The sequence below is a fragment of the Cricetulus griseus genome, chromosome 10 (assembly GCF_003668045.3).
Source record: "Cricetulus griseus strain 17A/GY chromosome 10, alternate assembly CriGri-PICRH-1.0, whole genome shotgun sequence".
Taxonomy (NCBI): domain Eukaryota; kingdom Metazoa; phylum Chordata; class Mammalia; order Rodentia; family Cricetidae; genus Cricetulus; species Cricetulus griseus.
The window spans coordinates 8,418,449-8,442,794 of NC_048603.1; the positions used below are offsets into that span (position 1 = coordinate 8,418,449).

The 24,346-nt window shown below is 43.1% G+C and overlaps 1 protein-coding gene across 3 annotated transcripts; it reads right to left on the reverse strand.

Moving 5' to 3' along the window:
- Positions 1 to 2,865: 2,865 nt before the first annotated feature.
- Positions 2,866 to 22,024, reverse strand: Ebag9 (estrogen receptor binding site associated antigen 9). Of its 3 annotated transcripts, none has more exons than XM_027431439.2 (7): positions 21,918 to 22,024; positions 16,338 to 16,435; positions 13,108 to 13,186; positions 12,152 to 12,310; positions 10,640 to 10,747; positions 7,078 to 7,169; positions 2,866 to 4,085 (listed from the first exon to the last, which is right to left on the reverse strand). In XM_027431439.2, the coding sequence occupies exons 1-7, from the start codon at positions 21,942 to 21,944 to the stop codon at positions 3,965 to 3,967; spliced, it is 684 nt and encodes a 227-aa protein (XP_027287240.1). In that variant the 5' UTR covers positions 21,945 to 22,024; the 3' UTR covers positions 2,866 to 3,964. The 3 variants fall into 3 exon arrangements, with proteins under 3 accessions (XP_027287240.1, XP_027287241.1, XP_027287242.1); XM_027431440.1 differs by lacking the exon at positions 21,918 to 22,024 and adding an exon at positions 21,180 to 21,696; XM_027431441.2 differs by lacking the exon at positions 21,918 to 22,024 and adding an exon at positions 18,361 to 19,684.
- Between the last annotated feature and the right edge of the window lie 2,322 nt (positions 22,025 to 24,346).

Here is a 24,346-nt window from a genome sequence, read left to right on the forward strand (position 1 = left end):
AGCAACCAAGCCTTCGAATAACAGCAAGCAGGGGACATTAGTTTAAGACCTACGACATCCCACTCTAACCGCTAACACCCTAAATCTGGACTTCAATGCAGAGACTCCTGCTATGTCTATCTAGCCACCCTCTCCTACATTCTGCAAGGGCCAACAACAGTACTGCAGAGACAATTAGGAAAAGCATCTGTAGCACCTCACAAACAAAAGTGGACAGGGCCTGACATCTCCCATCTATCATTTCAGGTTTTACAACAGGCCTAGTTATGTAGTGCAGGCTGGCCATTAATTTGAGGCAATGCTCTCTCATAGCCTAAGTCTTGAAAATTATGGGCCTGCTCCCTCATGCCTAGCTAAAAACTCCAATGTATAATCAACTCTTCATAGTCTCATTTAATCATTAAAACCACCATCTCCATCTGAAAGAAAAGAACAACTTACAAACACAGACAAACTGCTTAATTTTGTACCATCTCTTCAACTCTACGAAGTTGTCAAGACTGCTGTGTCCAGATCCTGCAGAACAGCCATAGAAATCTGGAAGAGAAGGCGCAGATTAACTGGGGCTGACCAGATTTTCAGCGCCGTTCGTTGCAAAAGCCACTGCTTAGGAATTGGCAAGGTCAGAAATAAACCTTCACCATGAGGCTGGGTTGGATTTAGATAGTTCCTCAAAACAGTTCCTCTTTATAGACCTACAAGACAGAACAGGACCCTCTGGTAAAAACACACCTAAACACATCTCAGAAAGCTCCCCAGTTGCTACTAAACATGCCCAACGGCTACAGCTCAGGGACACTGAAGTTTAAAAGGTAGAAAGGAAGGAAATAAAAAAAAAAAAGTTGTGTGTGAAAATTTAGTGGGTCGTGACTCTAATTTCAGCCCTAGGGAGGAAAACCAGAAGGATGGCAAGTTAGAATTCCAGTTGGCCTGGCCTCAGAGAAAGTTCCAGAGCAGTCTAGGGGAGGGGGCAGGGGAGAAGAAAAGGGAATCCTTAGTTGTAGTTGCTCCTATGACCTTGGAACAAAACTGAATATTCTAAAATAAAGTTCTCTCTCTCCCTTTCTCTGTCTCTCTGTCTCTCTGTCTCTCTCTCTCTCTCTCTCTCTCACACACACACACACACACACACACACACACACACACACAGAGTCTTCTTTGACCATATAGCAACTCAAAACACAAAGAGCTAGGTCAAAGGAAGCATCAAGTTGAAGTTACCGGTGAGGCAAATGTACTCTTCACAAATCTTCCACCTTCTCCAGCCCTCTAACTTCCTCCTGAAATGGCATAGTCTCCTTTCCCAAGAGAACCAACCTGTAAAACAAGCCTGTGCCCACTCCCCACACGGCTTCCACTGGAGTCACTCAGCTCGCATTAGGATCTCCTAGGAACGAAGGAATAGTGTAAGGAAGTGATAGCAAGTGGCAGTAGACAGCAAACATGAATTAGACAGGCTGAATTAAGGGAAATGCATCCCGCTACATCTGGCTCAGCCCCTCCTTTTAGTTCACGGGGACCGTCTTTGTCATCTTAGGGTACTTGGACACTGGTCATGGTTAGATTTATACTTAGTAATGGTCTGGTCCAGATGCAGGTCCTATCACCGACACCTTCTCGTCAACAATCAGTCTTCATCCAGAAATAGTACATACCCAAACTGAGGAATCCAGAGGAAAATCTCTTCAGATCATCAGTTCAAAATAGCCAGTCAAGTATCACAAAGAGCCAAGAAAGAGGATTCTAGCTAAAGCTTAGTAAGAGAAGGTTGAGAAGTAAACATTTCTATTAAACATATGACATAAGTTTTACACTATCATTGTTTTTCTTTGTTTTTAATCTCAGACACAGAATTCAGAATATGAGCAGAACTTCACAAACTATAACTAAAAACCTGGCATGGTTATTTTGTTCCAATAAGCATCTAAAACCCATTATACCACATCAGGCAGCATTTAATCCCAGCATTTGGGAGACAGATCTGAGTCTGAAGCCAGCCTGGTATGCAGAGTAAGTTACAGGACAGCCAAGGCTATGCTGAGAAACCCTGTCTCAAAAACAAAAAAATAAACAAACAAACAAACAAACAAACAAAAACAATTATACCTTATCAAAATCAAAAGAACTAAAAGAAAAAAACCATAACTTTGGAAGCTGAATACCATGAAGTATTTATCATACATATTTCACTACATGAATTTTGTGGGGATCACATATACCCAATTTAACAAAGAAATTTAGGTAAAAATACTTCAGAATTTTTACAGAAAACTATTTCTTCCTAGTTGATCATATAAGATGTAATTTCTAATTGGTTTTTATTTCTCAATAGCTACAGAGCCAAACATAAAAAATAGCTTATGTACTCAAAAGGCCTGACTAAAGAGGACCTCCTTAGTACTTTACTATTGAGGGAAGGCAGTAAGATTAACTACAGTAAAGGAAATACTCCTGCATGAATCCTACATACACAGACATCATAAATATCCTCATAATGACTAAAATAAATAAATGGAGAGAAGAGAAGTTCTAAAATTCAAAGTTTAATTCTACCCAATTGGGAATGCACTGGAGAAATAAACATGGAAACTGGCAGTGTGGTGGTCAAACCTCTTCCTACCAGACTTAAACTCAACTGATTATATTACTTAGTGTGAAATCTCAGGCTAAGAAATTTTAAAAGCCTCAAAGTACAGTTATTGATCTGACTATGAAGTATTGCCTTAGTTCAAATATACTGATAATGTTTGGCCTGTACACTGTCTGTGACATTTTAAAGCCCCACCAAATGTTAATCCTGAGTAGTAACTTTGAAGAAAATAAAACATCTTTAAAAAAAACCAAAGCCACAGAAAATCAGCCCAGTTATATTTCAATTGTGGATAAAATTTAATGGTATTTTAAAACTCTGAGATATGATTTTCCCCCATAAAACACAGTATGCAATTACTTCTTTAGACAAGTCCATCAATAGCACAAACAAAATATTTATAACTTGGTTTGTAATGAATCAGTAATGTTATGTAGCTCAAAGTATAGGTTCCCTGCATTGTGTAAAATATTAAAAAACCAGAGAAATCTTCCAGAGTCACTTAAAAAAAACATCAATTAAAACTGAAGGCTTTCTGCATTTAAAAAGCAATGGCTTTTAAGGAGGAAGAAGGACTATGGTCCTCAAAGACTGTTAACACCCTGACATCTGTAATGAAAGGGAAAAGCTATTAATCCCAGCTTTTCAGTCACACAAACTTGTCATTGCAGCTGATTTTCAACATTTATACATGCAATATAAATTACAAAGCTGTATAACATTACAATACCATCCAAAAGAAAACAAAGATATACAAAGTATTTGATAAATAAAATTATTGCATTTAATGTTATTTTCTTGAGAATCCAAATCATCATATTCCTTAATGTTGTACCACACAATGCCAGTTCAAATTATAGAAAATGTATGTCAACACTACCTGCCAACAAAATTAAGGAGGGTATAAAGCCCCCCCTAACACTTTGTTTAATTTATGTCAAGTGATCATGGAAACAAAGGCTATTAAAATTACTTTATAATTATGCACAATGAATGAGAGTGTAATAGATAGCAGAGAACTCTTCTACCATAAAATTATTTACACCCAATTTATTCAGCTAGGAACACTAGCTGGAGAGGTACTGGTCTGGAATATTCCACTTGAAGTAACTTCGATACAGCAAACAACTGTCTGATATTTGGAACATGTTGAAGAAAATAGTTGTCTCACTGATTTGTGTTTTGAGTCTTGATTACTATCAGTACAAGGTATTGTGGGAGAATCCTGGTGTCCTGGATGGCTCAATAAGCACATGAAGATCAAGCAGGCGTTTGTACTCTGAAAACTGTCTCCAGTCCACACAAACACTTGTGGTGTAGGCCGCAGGCCCAGACTTCTCCTCCTGGCCCCGGCACACGGCAGGCGAGCGCGCCTTACGAGAGTTTCACACCCATTTTGTTTTGCTCCTTCTTCATCAGACGCTGGGCTTCCTTCTCCATTTTCCTCCTTTGTTGCTCTGCTGCTCTCTTTTCTCTGTCTGCCATCTTCTGCTGCCTGAAGAGAGACACATTCTCTTCTTTACATTTATAAAATGCTTCCCAGGTAAAACAGCAAGTGAGCTATAGGAAGGGTGCCTTCTTATAACCAACAAATAGATGCTTCATGTCTTAAGTTTTCTCACTTCTCTGAAAAGTTCAAGGATTTTTCAATAGACTCTCTCTGCTTACCCTCAGAAGATAACTTTGCGTCACAGAAATGTTATCTCTACGTACAAACAGGCAAAATGCGCCGCGAAGCTAAGAGATTTGTCCAGCCATAGTTTACTACGCCCAGGGAGGAGGAACCACCTCTTCTCAATTTGTTCCTCCATCTCATTTCCACACCTGTATTCAACCCCGCCTTTGTGTGTGTGTGTGTGTGTCAGGGGCAAACTATCCAAAAAAGGTTGACACTGGAATGATTTCCTTAAATAACTCAAGATGTTAGAAACACACTGCAAAGAGGAAATGGAATTTCAGATTTACCTTGCACTCAGAACCAAGAAACGTAAAGATGAACGTTGGAGCCACTCCATAAGGCATAGACTGATGCCTACTATGACTGTCTGGCTCTCAGCCCAGTAAAACTCCACTCATCAGAAATAGCAAAAACACTCTGTCCTTACCCACTGGCTGGTACAGGAAGGGAGCCTGGGCCTGGAAGGATGGCACGGGGGAGGGGAGGGGACCTGAGGAGGGTGTGAAAAAGTAACTCAAGACGTATGTAAGGTTGAAGAAAGCATAGGCTACCAGTGAACATGGAAGAGACAACATAAGGTCTACACAATCCAGCCTGGGGCAGCTAAATTAGCGCAAGTTCAAGTTAAAGCTTATGAAAGGGGTTTGTTAATGCATAAACATACATACAAATATGCATATGCACATATATACATTGATTTTCAGTAACAATTACCAACGCAAGGAGGCAGAGTTAGAGATGACCAAAATTCCACCAAGGAGGAAAACTTCTTTGTGGGAACACTTCAACTTTCACCATCAATTAACCAAGTTTAAAGCATGAAAGAAAACCTACTCTATACCAGCTCTGCCTAAGTGTAAGAAAACCTGAAGCTGTGTACTAAACAAGATGCCCAAAACATCAGCAGTAAAAGGTAGGAAGGAAAATAATTATAAAGGACTGGATGGGTTGTAAGAAGAGAAACTTGACATGGATCTTATCTGCAATGAAAATATCAGCAATGAACATTCCAGGCACAAGGGACAATTTAGAGGTTACTGAGTCAAGACGGAATGGCTTCAGTACTCGAGTTATATTCATTTAACTGATCACAGAGCTGGAGTATCTTAAGTTGGCAATGGAAAAAAATTCTGAGCTTAAACAATCGGGAACACAGATACACTTTCACAATGCTTAGCGTCTTGCTAGAGGTAGCAATGCCACAAACCTCCATGTCCTCTTGGCTATACTTGTGCAGCACACAGCAGGAAGAAGCTTGTCTGTATATTATGAATAATCTCATTCAGTTACACTGCCATTATAATGTAAAACACTATTGTTTTCATTTTTGTTTTAGTTAAGGAATAAGAGCTAGGATGGAAAAGGGAAGGTTTTAGAGTGACATTAAGATGCTATACTCTTGGATAAAAATCCCCTAACACCGTCATTAAGATTATTAGACTCAGATGAACAGCGTTTTCCTTTATCCATGTGCTACATGAAACTAATAATTATTAAGGTCCCTCAAATTTTCTAAAACATTCTAATTTTTGTATTTATTATTTATTTTTAAAATTCAGAATAAAAATATCTTTTTTGGTGAGCCTTACAACACTAGTATTTAGGTTCACAATTTAAAAAAAAATAGCCTTTACTAAAGACTCAATTATGCTGACAAAAGATAAGCTAAATATGAAAAACTCTTAAAACTTTAAAAATGTGATTCCCCCTCCCATTTAAAAAAGACAGGCTGAAAACAAGATTTAGAAGAAAAACAAACCAAACTTGTGGCTATTTAACTGCGCCCTCTGTTGGTTATTTACGGTTACTATAAATTTGCCATCAAAGACAAGAAAAGATTAAAAACAAAAATGAGTACAAGTAAAAGGTAATGAACTTTCTATCCATAGGGCAAAAAGAATCATAATTTTAAAATAAAAATTCTATCACTAAATTTTGCTAGTTTCCTCTATTTTATTTTATGTGTATGTGTGTTAGCCTGCATGTATGTCTGTGTATTGTGTGTGGACATGTGCCCACAGAGGCCAGAAGGGGCACTGGATCCCTGGAAGCTGACATGGGTCTTCTGGAAGAGAAGCAAGTGCTCTTCCTCCCCAAGCCATCCATCTCTCAGCCCCTTGCTATCTGGTCCTAAGTGCACAGAGACCAGACAGGTTCACATCTGCTGTGGCATCAGAGACAACACTCACAGTTCTGGTTTTTGCTATTCTTCCCTTACTTTTTGACGCAACATAGAAGCACAAGAACTAAGCTTATTACTCCCAGAAACATAGAATGAATATCCAACAAAACTGAACTTTAAAAGTACAGAATAATAGTTACTTTTCTGTAGACTGGGCTTTTAATATGACGTCCCTGTTTTGGGGGGACTTCGGTGGATACTAAAAGTAAGGTACACATGGCGAGGAAGGGCCTTTATTAGCTACTTTTATTCAAATGTGCAGTTCAGACGCGATCTTCAGCTGTGAAACAATACAATCAAAATCACAACTTGTAGAAGAGTGGATCACGGAGGCCCACATGTCACAGCAGGGTAGCATGGCGACCCAGTGCTGTGTGTATACAAACCACCTTACCGTCAAGATTATTAGCCTTTGATTCAGACAGGGTTTTAAAATCATAGCACCCCCCCCCCAAAAAAAAAAGATATGAAATCTGGAACTCAGAGCATGCTCAATGAGAAACAAGTTCTAGAAGGTTCAGTGTGGGAAAACAGAGACAGACGTTGTCCCAGTAGGCTTTCTCCATCGCCAATACAAGAAGCAAACTTAAGTTTCTACCCAGGTGTAAGATAAACGCCATCCAATACCTCAGAACTTCTTCCGCTTGCCAGGCTGCATCTTCTTCCTCTTCCCACGCGTTGGTATTTTCTTGCCAGGTATCTAAGTCTCCTAATTCTGACTACATTGAAAGACAAAGAAAAACTGAGATAGTGAAGAGCCATCATTTCTCTACACAGCAGTTCAGAGCCAAGGCAGTCAAAACTGAGTCGTTTTAAGTCTAACTCAGAAGAACCCATTTCTCCCCTATGGTTCCCTAACTCTACCAATCCCTGCACAGGGCATGAATGATCTGGCCTCTAGTTTGCCTAGAGCTGCAGGTTCTACAATAATGCTATGACATGTGGCTTTCCCAAGTGGTAAAGATGTTCTGGGCCACTGGTGCAATAGTGGCAAGCCTTTCAGAGCCAGCCATCTGCTGACTGGGTTTGAGGGTGGCTCCACAACACAGAATGCACACCCGGGACCATAAACCTGGTAAAAAGTCCACGGCTGGGGAGGGCATAGGCACTAGGAGGAACAGCTCCTGCTGCTGTCCCGATAAACAGACGGGCTGTGCTCACACGGTTACCTTCCCCAGATGCTCACACGGTTACCAGATGCATGCTTATGCCTACAAGTCGGTGCTGCTGTCAGCTTTCATCAGAGAAGCTTCTTTTTCCAATCGGCTGTGGTTACTGTAGACTCCTACGCGCTCAAAACGACCAGGGTCAGTGGCTGCTGAATGCTGAGGGCTAAGGGGACACCTCTACCAGTAGCTCCTGCCCGCACTGCCCAGGCTCAGAAAACACCATGGAACGGGCAGAAGGAACTGAGAGACTGAGGAACGGACAACGTATTGTCAAATGCTGTCTTTCTGAAACGGCACCGCAACTGCACTCAAGAACTCACAGGAGTTACGGTTAGCCAGTCCTTCAACATTCCCGAAAGGAAGTGGGGAGGGGCTCATGGGACTCCTTTTAGACCTAATGACCTACAGGCAGCTACTGATAGCTGGGGATGCCACAGGCAACCGGCAAAAACGCCACAACTAAAATTCATACACACACACACACACACACACACACACACACACACACCAAACTGAAATTCATTCACATTCACACACATACACACACACACCCCAAACTAAAATTCATTCATACACACACACACACACACACACACCCCAAACTAAAATTCATTCATACACACACACACACACACACACCAAACTAAAATTCATTCACACACACACACACACACACACACCAAACTAAAATTCATTCACACACACACACACACACACACACACACACACACACACACACCAAACTGAAATTCATTCACACACACACACACACACACACACACACACACACACACTCACAAAGGAGAGAGAAGACAGAAATACTGTGTGTGTGTATGTGTTAAAGACCAGATTCCTTCATTTTATGTTTTTACAGAATACTGTCTTCTATTTAATTTTGGTTTTCACTGTCCATTTGGTTTCCATTTTTATTTGTTTGTTTCTGTTTCTTTTCAGGAGCAAAAAAAAGGGGGGAAAGGAGATACAGATGGATCCCAGAATTAATGACAATGTCTAACTGGAGTTCTCTGTGCTGGACGCTAAGTTTAAAATCAGCACAGAACTCTCCAGTTAAGCATAACAAATGTAAGGGGGTTTTCACTGGCACTCTCTGTGGCCGTCCTATACAGATCAAATAAACCATGCAAAAACTTAGGAAAATTGTACCTTACTATTTAACTGAATTTCTAAAATATTTAACTGAATTTCTAAAAAAACTAAAAAACACGAGATATTAGACTGTTTCTTGTTGGTAATCTTTCTGTTTATATTTGTCCATTTCCCCATTGAAATATTTGACATGGCACTTAGAGGTTTAAAATTATATCCATCCATACATACATACATGATATATACATATATCATTAAATACAGTATTTTCTTTAGTAAAAATGGCCTTTTAAGGAAAAAAAAAACTAAAGACAAGACAGGTGGCTTTGCATACACAAAACTAACTCCACCTGAGACTAGGGAGGCAGCTCAGTAGGTGAAGTGCTGGCTATGTAAGCATGACAACTTGAGTTAGGACCCTCAGCATCCTGCTAAGAACCTGGGCATGGCAGTATGTGCCTGAAATCCCATTGGCTGGCAAGTGAGAGAGGATGATCCCAGAGGTTCACTGGCCAGTCTAAACTCTGCTGGATTCTAGGTTCAGTGTAGACTCTCAAAAAGTAAGGTGGAAAGTCATAAGAAGATACTCAGCATGGATTTTACCTCTACACACATGCATGCATACATGCATGCACACACACACACACACACACACCCTAAATACATCAAAACCATCCAAGCAAAGCCAACAACAGTGAAAAAGTGTAAAAGATGACAGAAAACGCTGATATCCTTAGTGTAAAGTTTCCATAACATAAACAATAAACTTCAGGATGAAAGTAGAGTATCTGATATGAAAAATCCACAGCGACTACCTATAGGCATCCGTTAATGCCTATTGGGGAACAGACATTTTCTTCAGTGGTGTAGCCGCAGATAAGGTGCTCACACTCCCACAAATTGCCACTGTAAATAATCCCTCAGCCATGCCCTTCATAAGCAACCCTAATAAAACGTATTGGGTCTTTAAAGAAAAAGACATGAAAGGAGAACTACACACAATGTTATATTTTCATAGCATTATGTGTTATTAAAGCTTGTAATTGTGTGTGCAATCATTTAACACTGCCTCCTCATTATAATCAATCCCCTCCTCTTCCCACACCCTGAAAAATTACTGCTTATGCACAAGGAAATCCAAACTGCCCTGGAGGAGAGTACATGATAAAAAACAAAGATTTCACGTAAACTTTGAAGGTGAACTCACTAGTCCCCCTGAACCCGGTCAAGTCTGCATCTGACTATAGCCTCAATGCAGTGACTTTTTGCAAACTCACTAGAAACTCAGATAGGATCGCCCAGTTTAATCTCCCCTGCATTCTTAGATCCCAGAAACTCTGTGAGACGAAGAACTATCAGTACTCATTGTGTTTGGGTTTGTAACTGGTAGCTGGTATAATCAATAACTCAAAGCATGCTTAGGCCTGGGGAGACATCTAGGTACTTGTGGGGGTTTTACTTTCATTTTGGGTTTATAAAGCCCGCCCAGATCATGTTGATATAATCCTCAGTGTTGGGTACCCCAACTTTCTACTTTGCTCACCGCTTTTTCCTTTATAAAGCTTCCCTTAAGTCAAATTCATCTTAAATGACACCACAGTTTAAATGGAAACTTACTCTATGAGGAAAAAATATTCCTAAGTCAAAACTTACCTTAATCATTTTAGGGGTAATTCCTCCAAATTCTATTTGTAAATATCATCACAATTTTGTCTCTGTCTTCTATGTATATAATGGTATCCTGACCAAGTGTCCCATATAATTTGTAATCTTATAAAATATTATGTTGGTAAAGCTATAGATGAACTTTTAAATTTGTTCAAATCCTTGAGAATTTTTCTCTTCTTTTAAAAAAAAAAAAGAAAGAAAGGAAACAGGTCAAACCTCTTCCTAGAGCTCATTAACATACTTACTGATTGATGAATGAAAGGCATGTCTTGTGTGGCCGCCAATCTACTGGAAAAACCCGTGTTACCATCGGGGATACCAAAATTCAATGGTTCTCTCTTCTTAATGACAATCTGAAAGATAAATTACAACAGGATTACAAGAATATTCTACACAAAACTAAATAAAAAGAATTGATCAATATATTTGGTAATGGCTTAAAGTGTGCTTGTTATTTATAATGAACAACACAGTAAGATTTACTGTGTAAATAGCATCAAAATTCCCATGCAATTATAATATAAAACAGGTTCATATTAAGAAAAACTGTATCTCACTGTTAAAAAAATTCTTGTCTTTTTCTTCACCCTATTTTATGAGGGTTTCTAAAATTTAATTAGGTACTTTAACTTACTAAATTAAATAATAACATGTCTAAAATGTTCTACCAAAAGCATACTCACCACTTTTAACATGTGGGATAGCAATAAACGAATTAACTCTTTCAGGCTAATACATTAGAATATATTTACTTGAAATATTGTAATTTTCAGGAAAAATACAATGTCGATCTAAACTAATGTATCAAGGCATTGGTGTCAGCCTCCTGCTCTCTGTTCCAGAGCCTCCATGTGAGCCCAGGAAGACAGGACACTTGCCGCCGGCATCCTGCATAAGATAAGTCTTATGATTATGGTTGATAATTAAGACTGAGCTAGCAGATGAGAAATCCTCATCATTGGCCAGCAGCATTTTATCTAATAGAAGTCTCTATGTGTTCTTTTGGGGGGTCCTATCAGGCGGCTGGGCTCTGGCGGCAGATGGAGCAAAGACTTACCGTTACAAGTCATCATATAATATACTAAATCCCAACAATATATTTTCACAATACAAAAAAACATCAACTGAAAAACTTATAAGTACCCTTCCTTTTCATATTTGAAATCTCTGAACAACACAGCTAAAAAAAATAGAAAGAAAAGAAGTAAAAAAGAAAACAAAGAAAGCTCATCAATACTCTTCTATCTTTAAGCACATACTCTATTTAGGTAAAAAGACAGGAAAGCAGTCATTGTCCTCTTTCCAATATCTCTGCACCTCTCAGGGATGTCACTGTCAGCTCAAAAGGGACAGAAGGACAAATGCTAACACACTCACAACGCTACAGCATTTGCCTCTGACTCCTTGCACTGGCTGCACGTGCTATATAACAGGAAATTATGAATTTGTAGATATCATTACACTTGGAACTTGTTAAAGCTGTTGTTTTATTGGCTTAAGTTTCTCTTAGCAGAGACTAACACCTACTACCTGAGATCCAACAGAATTTCTGCAAATGCTTAGCTGTGTTAGAAAATTGGGAATATACATTATTAGATCTCTTTCTAGGTCATGGGAATAGATAATAAATTCTTATTTAGTGTGAGAGAAAACAAAAGGATAAACAGGCTTTCTAATAAGCACAACTGTGGTCTCTAATTCTAACTACTGGCAACTAAAAAGTACGTTGACCTCCGTGAGCATAGTCTCCAACATACTTTCTGAGTTTTCCTTATGGTTGGTGTCATGTCCTTGAAATAGTCAGGTTCCAGTTGTTCCAGAGAATTTTGTTGTGTTGCCACGCCCCCATTCCCTCCTTCAATCTTCACACTTGTGGGTGCGTCTTCATCCCAGGAAGTCCACTCCTCCACGTCTGTCTAAATGGAATTGATTCAACTGTCAGACAGGAAGGGGCACCCTAACCACCCCGTCAGTCTTGTTTTCAAAAGTTTTTGAGCCACAGACATGTATGTAACTTAAACCACATATCGAAACTTTCTCAAGCAAATGCTTCTGAAAACTAAGCTAGCATTGCACGTACTGCCCAAGGAGGGTAGACTAGAACTTTCCGTCCAATCCTAACCAAATTGATCACCTGACTTAAAAAATATATATATATATATATATATATATATATATATATATATATATATCAACATTCCTGACAGAAGTAAAAGTCTCAAGACATAACATAAATGCCCAAAAAACAAGCCAGAGTTTTCAATATGTAAGGAATCCATGAATATTAATTCACATGGAAAACTATTTATAAAATGACACCCCCAGATGATATAAATATAGGACATATATGAAACTCTCAAATATTAAGTGTTCCATAAAGTAATAGCATACACTTAAAATCAGTATGTGTGTGGTGGTGGGGGAATTAGATGTTAACAAAGACAAACAATATAAAGAATCAAGTAAAAGTTAAAGTCTAGATCTCTGTGAGTTTGAGGCCAGCCTCGTCTCCAGAGTGAGTGCCAGGATCAGCTCCAAAGCTACACAGAGAAACCCTGTCTCGAAAAACAAAACAAAACAAAACAAAACAAAACAAAAAAGTTAAAGTCTAGCAAACAATAATAAAATCCCCAAGAGCCCTGGCCACCCAGTTATGGGCTGGAGTCTAGTGTGAGACGAGGTGTCCGGGGGCACACGCTCCATGACAGACTACCTGCTTCGGGACAGATGAATAATCAACTGAGGTGGGCAGAGTTATTTGGTCTCCACTTAATTTCCTTCCTCTGCCAGATCTGAAAGAAACAGGACATATTTCAAGAAGCGCCCAAACAAGCGTGAGGCATTTGAGGTGGTAATTTACTCAGAAGGTGGGATTTTTCAGCTTTATATTATCGTTTTAAATGAGAACTGCCCAGAAAGCTGTAATGAAAAAGCATGACTCAGCAACCTTGTCAATGTTTCCAACATCTTGGGTAATGTAGCTGCTTCTCAGGTTAGGATTCAGAATTATAGACACAATTATAGGATTTGGGATGGATTGAAAGCCAAACACAAATGTAAGCCCCAACGAAGCCCTGTACTCCTCCAGTGCTCCGAATTCTGTAGGTAAAGCCCTACACTACTAACCAGGGAGGGTTGGTGATCCGTTCTATAGATTTTTTGGTAAAATTAAGTCTTCAACTATTTAAAACTTTGAAAATGGGAGGATGGAGAGATAGCTCAGTGGTTAAGAGTATTAAGTATTCTTCCAGAGGCCCTGGGTTCAATTCCTTGCACAAACATGGCAGCTCACAACTATCTGTAACTCCAAGATCTGACACCCTCACACAGACATACACGCAGGCAAAACACCAATCCACATCAAAATAAATAAATTTTATAAAAAGACAAGTTTGAAAATCAATTAGCCAAACTGAACCAATTGATTTCTAACAATCTGTAAGAAAATACTACATTAATCTGGATATAATATAATTCAATTGTTAACCTGAGCTATGGAATCTGTACTAACCAAGATTTTCAAAGTAATTTTACTGAGTTTAGTGAGGCTTACTCAATTTATCAGCTACAATATCCTCACCTGTAAACTGGACCCCCACACCTACATTTCTAATGTTCTTTTAATGGTGTAACTAAGAAACATATTTAAAGCCACTAGGACAGCATCAGCCACACAGCAAGACATGAACACCGGCACTTGTACAATCCAGTGATCTCTAACTCATTCCCTTAGAGCAAAAGGAGTTCTTTTGTGACAAACTCAGTTTTATTTTATTCACCTTTAAAGGATGAAAACACAAGTATTACAATCTATTACAACATTTATGCCAATAATGTAGTCCAGGTTTGTTTCGACACCTAAGGCAAGTTTGTCCTAATAAAGAGCTGGTTTTCTTTACAACTGAATGTACAGTCAGTCTTAAACCTATTGACACTGACAACAGACACTCACAGTGACAAAAAACAAAGCCCTTAAATCAAATACAGTTTCCTATTCTAACACTAACCTACAATGACTAGAGTTTCGGAAACAGCAGACACTCACACTCCGTGACGACCCCGTTCACCACACCTTTACCTCTGTCTGGGGTTAGCACTCACCCCCATCTTGCTCTCCCTAGTAAATTTCCAATCACTCTTCTTCATTCTCTGACTTGAGCACTTTCTTTTTCATCAGTTTTTACCCTCAAGAGAGATTAACGTCATCCACCCCTCCTTCCTTCCATTTGCTTCTCGACTTCTCATCTTCGGCGATCCTATCTTCTCCACAGCATTTCATCAACACGCTGGCATCTGAAGAGCTCAACCTGGCACTGTGTAACTTCACAATACCCACTGGAAAGAGAGCTCAAGTCCATTTACAGCCGCCTTTCCTCTACCTTACTTTAAATGCATCATCGCATCTCTCTGGAAAGACGTAGGGCAACAGACCTAAGAGTCTAACAGTCCCACTGACTGACAGCTGGTTTTGCGACGGAGTCACTATAGCAGCACTGGCTGTCTCGCAGCGATCCACCTGCCTCTGCCTTGCAAATGCTGCAACTAAAGGCATGTACCACGCCTGGCTTCAGTTCCCCCGATTAAGAGTTAGGCCTGAACAACTTAGTACTTACAGATGTCCTGACTTCCTAGTGGCCATTTGAAAAGCTTAACGCCTATCTCTCACACGCTCTCCCCCACCCCCCAATTGTAGTCAGGAAGCTGAGAAAAGAGAAATGCAACTTCAAGAGCAGCCTACGAAACTCAGAAATAGAGAGGCCTGCCTGGGAAACATGGCAACACCCTGTTTAAAAAAAAAAAAAAAAAAAAAAAAAAAAAACCAGACAATAAAAATTATTATTTTTATTTGGAATACAATGCAAATTTTTACTACTAGAATATGTATGCCTTCCAGCATCTCATGGCCTCCCAAGCCTTGAATCAGACTGAAAACTGCCCCACCCTTACTGTCTGCTCTACATTAACTTCAGTGGCATAATTCCTTTAATTACAGCCCAAGAACCTAGCTTGGCAAAGATATGTTACCAAAAAAGCTGGAAGCCCTAGTGCTGCTAATGTGAGCTACCTGAATTTGGATTCCACCAAAATCAGCACCACGGCAGCTCTACTGGAAACTATCAAACCTTAGAACACACTTCTGACTGTCATGGGGAGTCCTGAGGCACTGGAAATTGAGAAACCACAGCCAGGGCGTGGCCTTGTGGTAAGACAGAAGGATTTGGAATCTAAGGATAGCCAGAGGAAGCCAAGGAATTTACTCTGGCCTACCTGAAACACACACACACACACACACACACACACACACACACACACACCACAAAACTTTTATTTATAGTTTCCTTGTTTAAAGTTTTTAAAATACATTGTTATTTTATGTGTTTTTCACATGTATGCCTGGGCAAACACCTGGTATCCCCAGAGGCAGAAGAGGGCACTGGATCACCTGGAACTGGAGTTTAGACAGCTGTGAGTCACCATGCGGGGAACCGAACCCAGGCTCTCTGCAAGAGCAGCAATTTCTTTTAACCACTGTCATCACTCTAGCCTCTCTGTTAAAAGTTTTCAAAGTAAATATAAAAATAGAATTCATATGGAAATATACATAGAGACATCTATACTTAACTTTGCCCAACTGAGCACTTTTAAACATTCCAGTAATGAAATAGTACATAATATCTGATACAATTTAACATTGGTCTACTTCTTTCCAAAATTTTACACGACTAATTATTTAATAAATTTAAATGGAAGATGCAAAAATCTGAAAGAACAACAGAAATCCTTTCTAGATCTGCAAAAATGTTTTTAAAAAGCACAGAGATTAATGGATATTATAAACAAGACAACTAATATAAATAAAACATTCCATGTCTTTTGAAGTTAGGAAGTAATCCAAACCAATGAAGAGACAAATAGGTCAGTATGAACACAGAAGTCATTTACCTGCATATTAGTCTCTTTAGGAAGGAGAACACTGTTGCTAGGCAGGTACAAACTTTAAATAACCGAAACTGAGTGATGGCCATGGTGAGAACCAAAACCTGAGGGAAAGGCACAGGCACACACAATGTATTAGACACAATGCTCAAGCCGGGTTCCTCTTTTCCATTCAAACTTAGAAAGTCCATGTGCACTCAGAGTAATCTCAGTTTCACTTTTCTCTGAAAGCCACAAATACAACAATCAATTCTAATAATTTTTAGTATTTGTGAGAAAGAATTCTCTTCATTCTCAATCTCTGGAAATTGTTTTGCTTAAATTAGTACAAATTTCTTTACAATTAAAAACTCAAAAAAACAGAATGGCCATGATCAAAATCTCTGAAGATAGCTTCTGCTACAGAGGATGTAGAGAAAGAGGAACACTCCTCCATTGCTAAGGGGAATGCAAACTTGTACAGCCACTTTGGAATTCAGTATGCGGGTGTCTCAGAAAATTGGGAATCAACCTACCTCAAGACCCAACAATCCCACTTTTGGGCTTACACCCAAAGGACACACACCCACACCACAAGGACATTTGCTCAACTATGTTCACAGCAGCATTATTAATAATAGCCAGAACCTGGAGACAACCTAGATGCCCCTCAGCCAAAGAATGGATAGAGAAAATGTGGTACATTTACACAATGGCGTACTACTCAGCAGTTAAAAAAAAAAAAAAAAAAAAAATGACACCTTGAAATTTGCAGGCAAATTTGCAGGGACTAGAAAAAGCCATCCTGAGTGAGGAGGTGACCCAGACCCAGAAAGACAAATATAAAATGTACTCACGTATAAGTGGACATTAGACATAAAGCAAAGGACAACCAGGCTACAGGTCACAACTCCAGAGAACCTAGCTAACAAAGAGGACCCTAAGAGAGACACATGGATCTGCCTAGGAAGGGAAAATGACAAGATCTCAGGAGTAAATTGGGAGGGGGGGTCAGGAGGGAGGGTGGAAGGGGAGGGGTGGAGGGAAAGGGAGTGAGGGAAAATGTGTAACTCAATTAAAAAAGAAAGGAAGCAAACACAAGGATAAGATAGTGTGTATTAAACCTTCCTCTGCCTTTCATTTTCATTCACCGCAACATAGCACCATTGAAAGTGTTTTCAACATTTCAGTCTTTAGGTATTTTCATTATGTGTATCTCATAGATGGAGAAATTGACCTTAGGAACGTTAAATAACATGTTCTAAGCAGAGCCAGTAAGCTCAAACAAGGGATAAAACCCATCTAGTCCAGAGGTTTGCAAATCTAGCGATCTGTTCAAAGAAACACTGACACTCGGGCCTACACTTAGCAAGCTTATTAATCCACAGGCTCTGAGGAATCAGTCACTTCCAGGTTCTTAAGGACAGTTCATAAAGCAGTTTCCTAAAACTAAATAGTAACAAATCGTATTCACCTCTAATGGAGGGAGGGGGGATTATGTATTAGGAAACTAAGATCTTAACCTGAGTGGTAACAATACTATTTGCTTTGTTGTATATATTATTTACACATTATACTTCAATATAAAAGTTCAACATGCACAACTAAACAGAAAAGAAAAAGACAGAGGAAAACAAGAACGCTAGGAACACACACTGTCGTGGTCCCCGACCTTGGCAGTTCCTCCTGAAGAAAAACACAGCTAGAGCTTTCTATCTATGGGGTTAAAAGGGAGAAGTCCCACAAGGTTCCCGTAGCAATGCTCATGTTTTTTTTGTGCATATGAAGACTGCCTGTCTTAACGGAATTATCTACTTGATGTCCAAGGCTGGAGGTGGCCCACAAATGAACAGTGACTCTAAAAGGAAAGGAACCAGCAGCGCACTAACAATTTCCTTCTTCACGTAGTATATGTATTTCTGACAAGTAACCCCAAAATGCTGTACTTGCTTTTGAAAATGCAACAAAGAAGCTGACTCCTTTATCTCAAAGAATCTTAGAGCTGCCAAATGGCTTATAAGCCTTATCTAGCTTCCATACTGTTTCCTACCTTCGTGGTGGAACAGTCTTCTTAATCCCAGGGTTTTCCTATTTCACAGTACAGTAAGATCCACAGACAGACTGCATCTGCCCTACACAGCACTTCTCTAGAGAATGGAGTTAACTGGGATGTTGTTACCATTTGCAAAGGAAAACTTTTAAGAAATGTTCCATCCCTCATTGTAAGGAAAATGAACTGATCAATGAAATAGGGAATTAAGGAATCATTTACAGCTGATTGGTCAAAAGTCACTGTCCTCAAAGAGCAAACTTCCCCAAGTGTGAGGACACGATTAATGCCCCGAACAGGAAATGGATGGAACCGGACAGCATTGTGCTAGAATCAGAAAGATTGTTTAAAAGGTAGCTAGAAGACTCATGGCATAAACACTGGGAAAGGACATAGTAGCCAAAGAGATACTCCAGCAAGATTTTTGGGGGGGATAAAAAAAGATAGTTAATATTTTGGTAACATGCACAGGGTTCAGTGTTAGGCTGAGAACAAACTTCATTCAGGCTTGGTAGCTACAGTTATCACCTCAAACATCCTTAAGTGTCATTACTCACTAAGTACCTGTCACCTTGAAAGAGTCCAACAAAAAGTAAAAATAAGATTTCAAGTTTAAGTGAAGAACCCAAAAATCCAGATTATTTCTGATCACAGACAAATGTCCCCCATAGCAATTAACAATATCCAGATTCTGGAATCAATCTGCTTCTGTAATTAATGGAAGAGATTGAATATTCAGTAAACCATCTATTATGAACCAAGCGCTATCTAAACATTAGCTAATTGAACCCACAGAACTTACTTCTAATGAAATACGTAATACTTTCCTCACTTTATAGAATAGAAACAGAGTAAACACATGCAACTGCCTGCATTCAAACCTACATTGATTCATTTGAAAACCAAGAACAGTCAGTCATAAGCATCCTTAGTAATCAGCAGAGATATCATAAGCTCCATGATAAAATTTCCAGCCAGTTTCACTAACATGGGGGAAATGTAACCAAACTATTAAGCAACACTTTATCAGTTGCACTGACTTGTACATAATGCTGCAATTCAAAGGGGGGGATATATACTAGTGTGTACCAAGTAACAGACGCCACACTGATCATGAGAAAACACTTCCCTGCATCTTGAGTTTCTTTCTACATTTACTTTATTCAAAAGAAAAGGAGCCAAGAAAGACTGGACCCCACCAGAGAGGCTAGGTTTGTTATCACTAAATCTTAGCCAATGCCAGCGTTTAGGTGCTCAAATCTTTCTTGAATAAAGAGAAATAAACATTCCTTGGTGATGTGATTTAAGGGAAGTGGCGCGCGAAAGAAAGATGCCATTCCACAGGGTTCAAGCCAAGGAGGGTTTTTTTTTCGGGGGGGGGGGGGCTCATAAAAGGGAGACCGGCCTCTGGAGACAAGGGCAGCAGGAGAGAGGAGGAAGGAATGAGAGAGAGGAAAGAAAAAGAGAGGGAAACAGACGGAGGGAGTGAGAGAGAAGGATGGGAGGTGAGCAGGACCCTTTTAAAAGGGAACACAGTGAATGTGCACAGGTGGTGCTCTCAGTGGCGGCAGCTGAGGGTGAATCCTGTCAGAACCCCAAGGACAGGCCGGTCCAGACGCCTGAACACTCACACTTGGGCCCTTCACATGTTCAGGGCACAGTTCAACAGTTCACCACTCCCATTTAACAGACGAGAGCCATAACTGGCCTGAGTAATTAAAGCAGGTTAAACGGGAATTAACTGGAGGAGAAGAATCCCAAGGCCGGGGTTCCCACACATATTCCATCTGAAATGACTTTAACCGCAAACACATCGCTATAGCCTGGTTTCTAAGATACCCTACAGACCATCAAACACATCGCTATAGCCTGGTTTCTAAGATACCCTATAGACCATCAAACACATCGCTATAGCCTGGTTTCTAAGATACCCTACAGACCATCAAACACATCGCTATAGCCTGGTTTCTAAGATACCCTATAGACCATCAAACACATCGCTATAGCCTGGTTTCTAAGATACCCTATAGACCATCAAACACATCGCTATAGCCTGGTTTCTAAGATACCCTATAGATCATCAAGTAGGAAAACATATATTTGGGCAGTACTGAAACAACCGACTACCAAAACGCAAGAAATTAAAACGAAACCCCTATAAGGTGACTAACAGACCCAGAAACTTTATAGACGCCCGAGGAGGAAGAAAGAAGTCTAAGGAAAATGACATTTCCCATTAAGCAACTTGGAATAAGACCTCTGTCGTTACAGATTTCTCTATAACGGAGGCCGGAAGAGGCTCGCTCCCTGCGGGATGAAGCCAAGGCCTCCTGGTGCTCAGTGAGATGCCCGGCAGCACCCTGAGCCGAGCCAGCTGACACCCAGCGCTCTACTTCCCGACCTCCTGGGAGCCTTGACTGCAGACCAACACTTGCAAGCCCTAGCTAGCATCTGCGGGCCGCCGCACAGCACCCGCTCCAACCAAACGAGTCCCCAACTCGCTCAAGTTACACAGATCCCCGAGTTCCCAGGGAAGAATCCACCTGGACCCACGCAGGAAAAGCAAACCGGGGGGGGGGGTCAACCGCAGAGGCAGGCGAGCAGAAAGGGGCGGAGGGGGGGGGGCAGCAGTTTCCCAACAGCTGGGCAGGGGAGGCTGACAAAAAGATGCAAACCATCTGTGTGCCATCAGGCCTCCCCAGGTGACACCGCTGGCTGGCACTGTCGCCACCCAGGTGGGCCGCCTGCACCGGGAGTTTCCTAACTGATCCTTTTCACTTTGGGGTCACCCACCCGGACTGAGGAAATTCGTATCATACCCACTGCACGGATGAGCAAAACAACACACGCGCGAGCTTTCCGGTTACGCAATCCCACGCCCGCCCGCGGACGGGCGTCCCGGGTGTCGCTCGCTCTAAACGGCTCGGGGTGGGAGCCGGGAGGGCCGCGATGGGGGTGCAGGGGACCTGGGACCCCAAGAGGTGCGGGCCCCGGGGAGGGAGGCAGGGCAGGAAGCAGGCACGGTGCCCTTGGGGACGGCTGAACGGGGGGCTGCTCCGGGTCGGCGGCTCGCAGGCCGGTGTCCCCTGCCTGAGCGGGGCATAGCGAGGGGACACGGCCAAGCCGCTCCCTGAGCCACGCTGGGCTCGCCCCGCGGGTCACCGTGACCCGGAAACGGTACCCCAGAGTGCTGGCCCGCCGGGCCGGGCCGGGGAGGAGAGAGGGGAGACGGGAAGGCGGGAGGGCAGGAAGTGCGGGGAGCCCCACAGGGTGCCGCCGGGGAAGTGCTGCCACCCGCCCCGCAGGGGGACCCGGGGGACCCGGGGGACCCGAGGTCAGGAGGCGGTGGGGAGAGAGCAGCAGCCCCGGACGAGCGAGCGAGCCAGCGGGCGGGCGGCGGCGAGCGCGCGCCGGCCGACTCACACTCACCTGCCCCTCCCCCTCTCCCGCGCGCCCCGCGGAGGCTCCGAGCTGCTGGCGCGGGCGGCGCGCGTGCGCGTGCACACGGCCCCGCTCGCCCTCGGGCTCGCCCTCGCGCTCGCCCCCCGCGCTCGCACCGTCTCGGTCAGCGCCGGCTCGCTCATTCAAAGCCGGGCGCGCGCTCCGCCGCCGCCGCCGCCGCCGCCGCCGCCGCCATGGACGCCCCTTGGCCAGGATCCGCCCGGCCCCGCCCCCGGCCCCGCCCTAATCCCCGCCCGCGCGCTCTCCCGGCCCCGCCCACAGCGCCGCCTCTAAGCAGAGCTAGGGGCGGTCTCTGGGCAAACCCCATTCCCCCGGCCCCGCCCTAAGTCCCGCCCCCCCGGTGCCCCACTGCCCCCCCCGACCCCGCCCCTAAAGGCAAGCAAAGAGCCAGTCTTGCAGGCTCTCCCTTCCTCACCCGGCCCCACCCTATTCCCCGGCCCCGCCCTAAACCCCGCCCCCGGTCCCTCCACTGCCCTCCCTATTCCCCCGCCCTGACCCGCCCCTAAGGCACAGCCAGGGGCTGTCTCCAGGCTCTACCTTCCGCACCCGGCCCCACCCTATTCCCCGGCCCCGCCCCCGGTCCTCCACTGCCCCTCCCTATTCCCCGCCCTGACCCCGCCCCTAAGGCAGAGCAACGTGCTGTCTCCAGGCTCTACCTTCAGCTCCCTCTCCGGCCCCGCCCCTGGCCCCGCCTCGTTCTCCGCCCAGACCCCGCCCCTAAGGCGAGCCAGGCGCAGTCTCCAGGCTCTCCCTTCCGCACCCGGCTCCACTCTAACCCCGCCCCCACTCGTCATTGCCCCGCCCTATTCGCCCTCCCAGACCCCGCCCCCAAGGCAGAGCAACGTGCTGTCTCCAGGCTCTCCCTTCCGCTCCCGCTCCGGCCCCGCCCCTGGCCCCGCCCCGTTCCCCTCCCAGACCCCGCCCCCAAGGCGAGCCAGGCGCGGTCTCCAGCGCTCCCTTCCGCGCCCCGCCCCAGGGGTCTTCAGGCCCAATAGAGGACAGGCTGCCCCTTTGACGTACGAGCCGCCAGCCAATGAGCGCAGAGGGCGTGGCCAGCCGCGCCAGCGGGAAGGAGGCTGGAGCTCCGTCCTGCAGCGGACCGTGGCGGTTGTTGATCGCCCCGGGCTTTCCGTCCTGCAGCCTTTGGGCTTGTGCCAAGCGGTCCTCCTTCCGGCCTGCCACCGAGCCCCTTTCTGGTCCATCCGTCAAACCTGTCCGCCAGGTGGGGCCCAGGGGGAGCTGAACCCTGGGAGGAGCTCCTGGGTCTCAGCGTGGTTTGCAGGTGACAGGCCCCAGTCATTGCAGCACCCGAGACGACGACAAGACTCTTCCAGGGCTGAGCCTAAATGTAGCAGCTTAGATCCTGGTTCCGTTTTTAACTGGGGGTAAAGGAGCATTTCCTCCAAGGCCCTCATGATCTCCTGGCCTGCATCCGGGCGGGGCTAGGCCCTTTTTGTGGTCCTCTCTTGCAATCGGATGTTTTCCTGTTGTTTGTTTTTACTTTGCACCGTACAGGTTACTGTGTTCCATAAAACTATGCTACCCCCCTTTTTTCCCCCACTCCCCATAGACCCTTGTTCCCCTAGAGGCTAGAGCCTCGACAGTTTCACTTCTACTTACACATATGAGTTTTCATGCTGTCTCCTGTCTTGTATGCTAGCAAAAACCCCAGAGCGACTCTTCTCAGCCCGTGGGTGCGACCCCTCTGGGGGGTCAAACGAGCATCAATAGTAGCAAAAGGACAGTTGTGAAGTAGCAACAAAAAATAGTTTTAGGATTGGAGTCACCACAGCACGAGGAACCGTATTAAAGGGTCGCAGCACTAGGAACGTTGACAACCACTGAGCTAGAGTTTCTTGGTGTATTGGACTAGGATCTCTTTAAGCAGCTACTGTTGGAAAGTGGCCGGTAAAGAGGGGTGTGTGTGTGTGTGTGTGTGTGTGTGTGTGTGTGTGTGTGTGTGTGTGTTATATCAAAAGCTGAAAACATTTTTTTAATTGTTGCTCAACTGGCCTTTCTCTTTATAAACCTTTTTAAAATGATAACAGCTTTTGTTCTCCCGCCACGATTCATCCGTTATCCATCCATTTAACGTCCAGCATTCTACCTTCCTCCCTGCAATCCACTCCACATTTTTATTAGTAATTTCTGGTGGTTTATTCTTTATCTGCCTTTGAGGAAGAGTCTTGCTGGTCTCAAATCGACTTAGGGTGCCTCATCTTCATAGTTGCTATTTAAAGTCAGAATTTATCTCCAACTCTTGTTTTGGATCTCCCTCTGGCCACCCACTACTGGCCCTTGAAAATAGCACATTAGCGATTCTTGTCAAAGTTTTATCTAGGTATACTATATATTTACTATGGCAAAACTACTCATCTCACATTATACTAAATACTGTCAATGAAATTTAATCTTTCCTCAGTGGGAATTAAGTTCAAGTTGTAGTCACATAAGAAACACTAAAAGTCTTAAGTCATAAATTTTTCTCAGGAAGAATTTATGAGGCCCATCAGCCTAAATACAT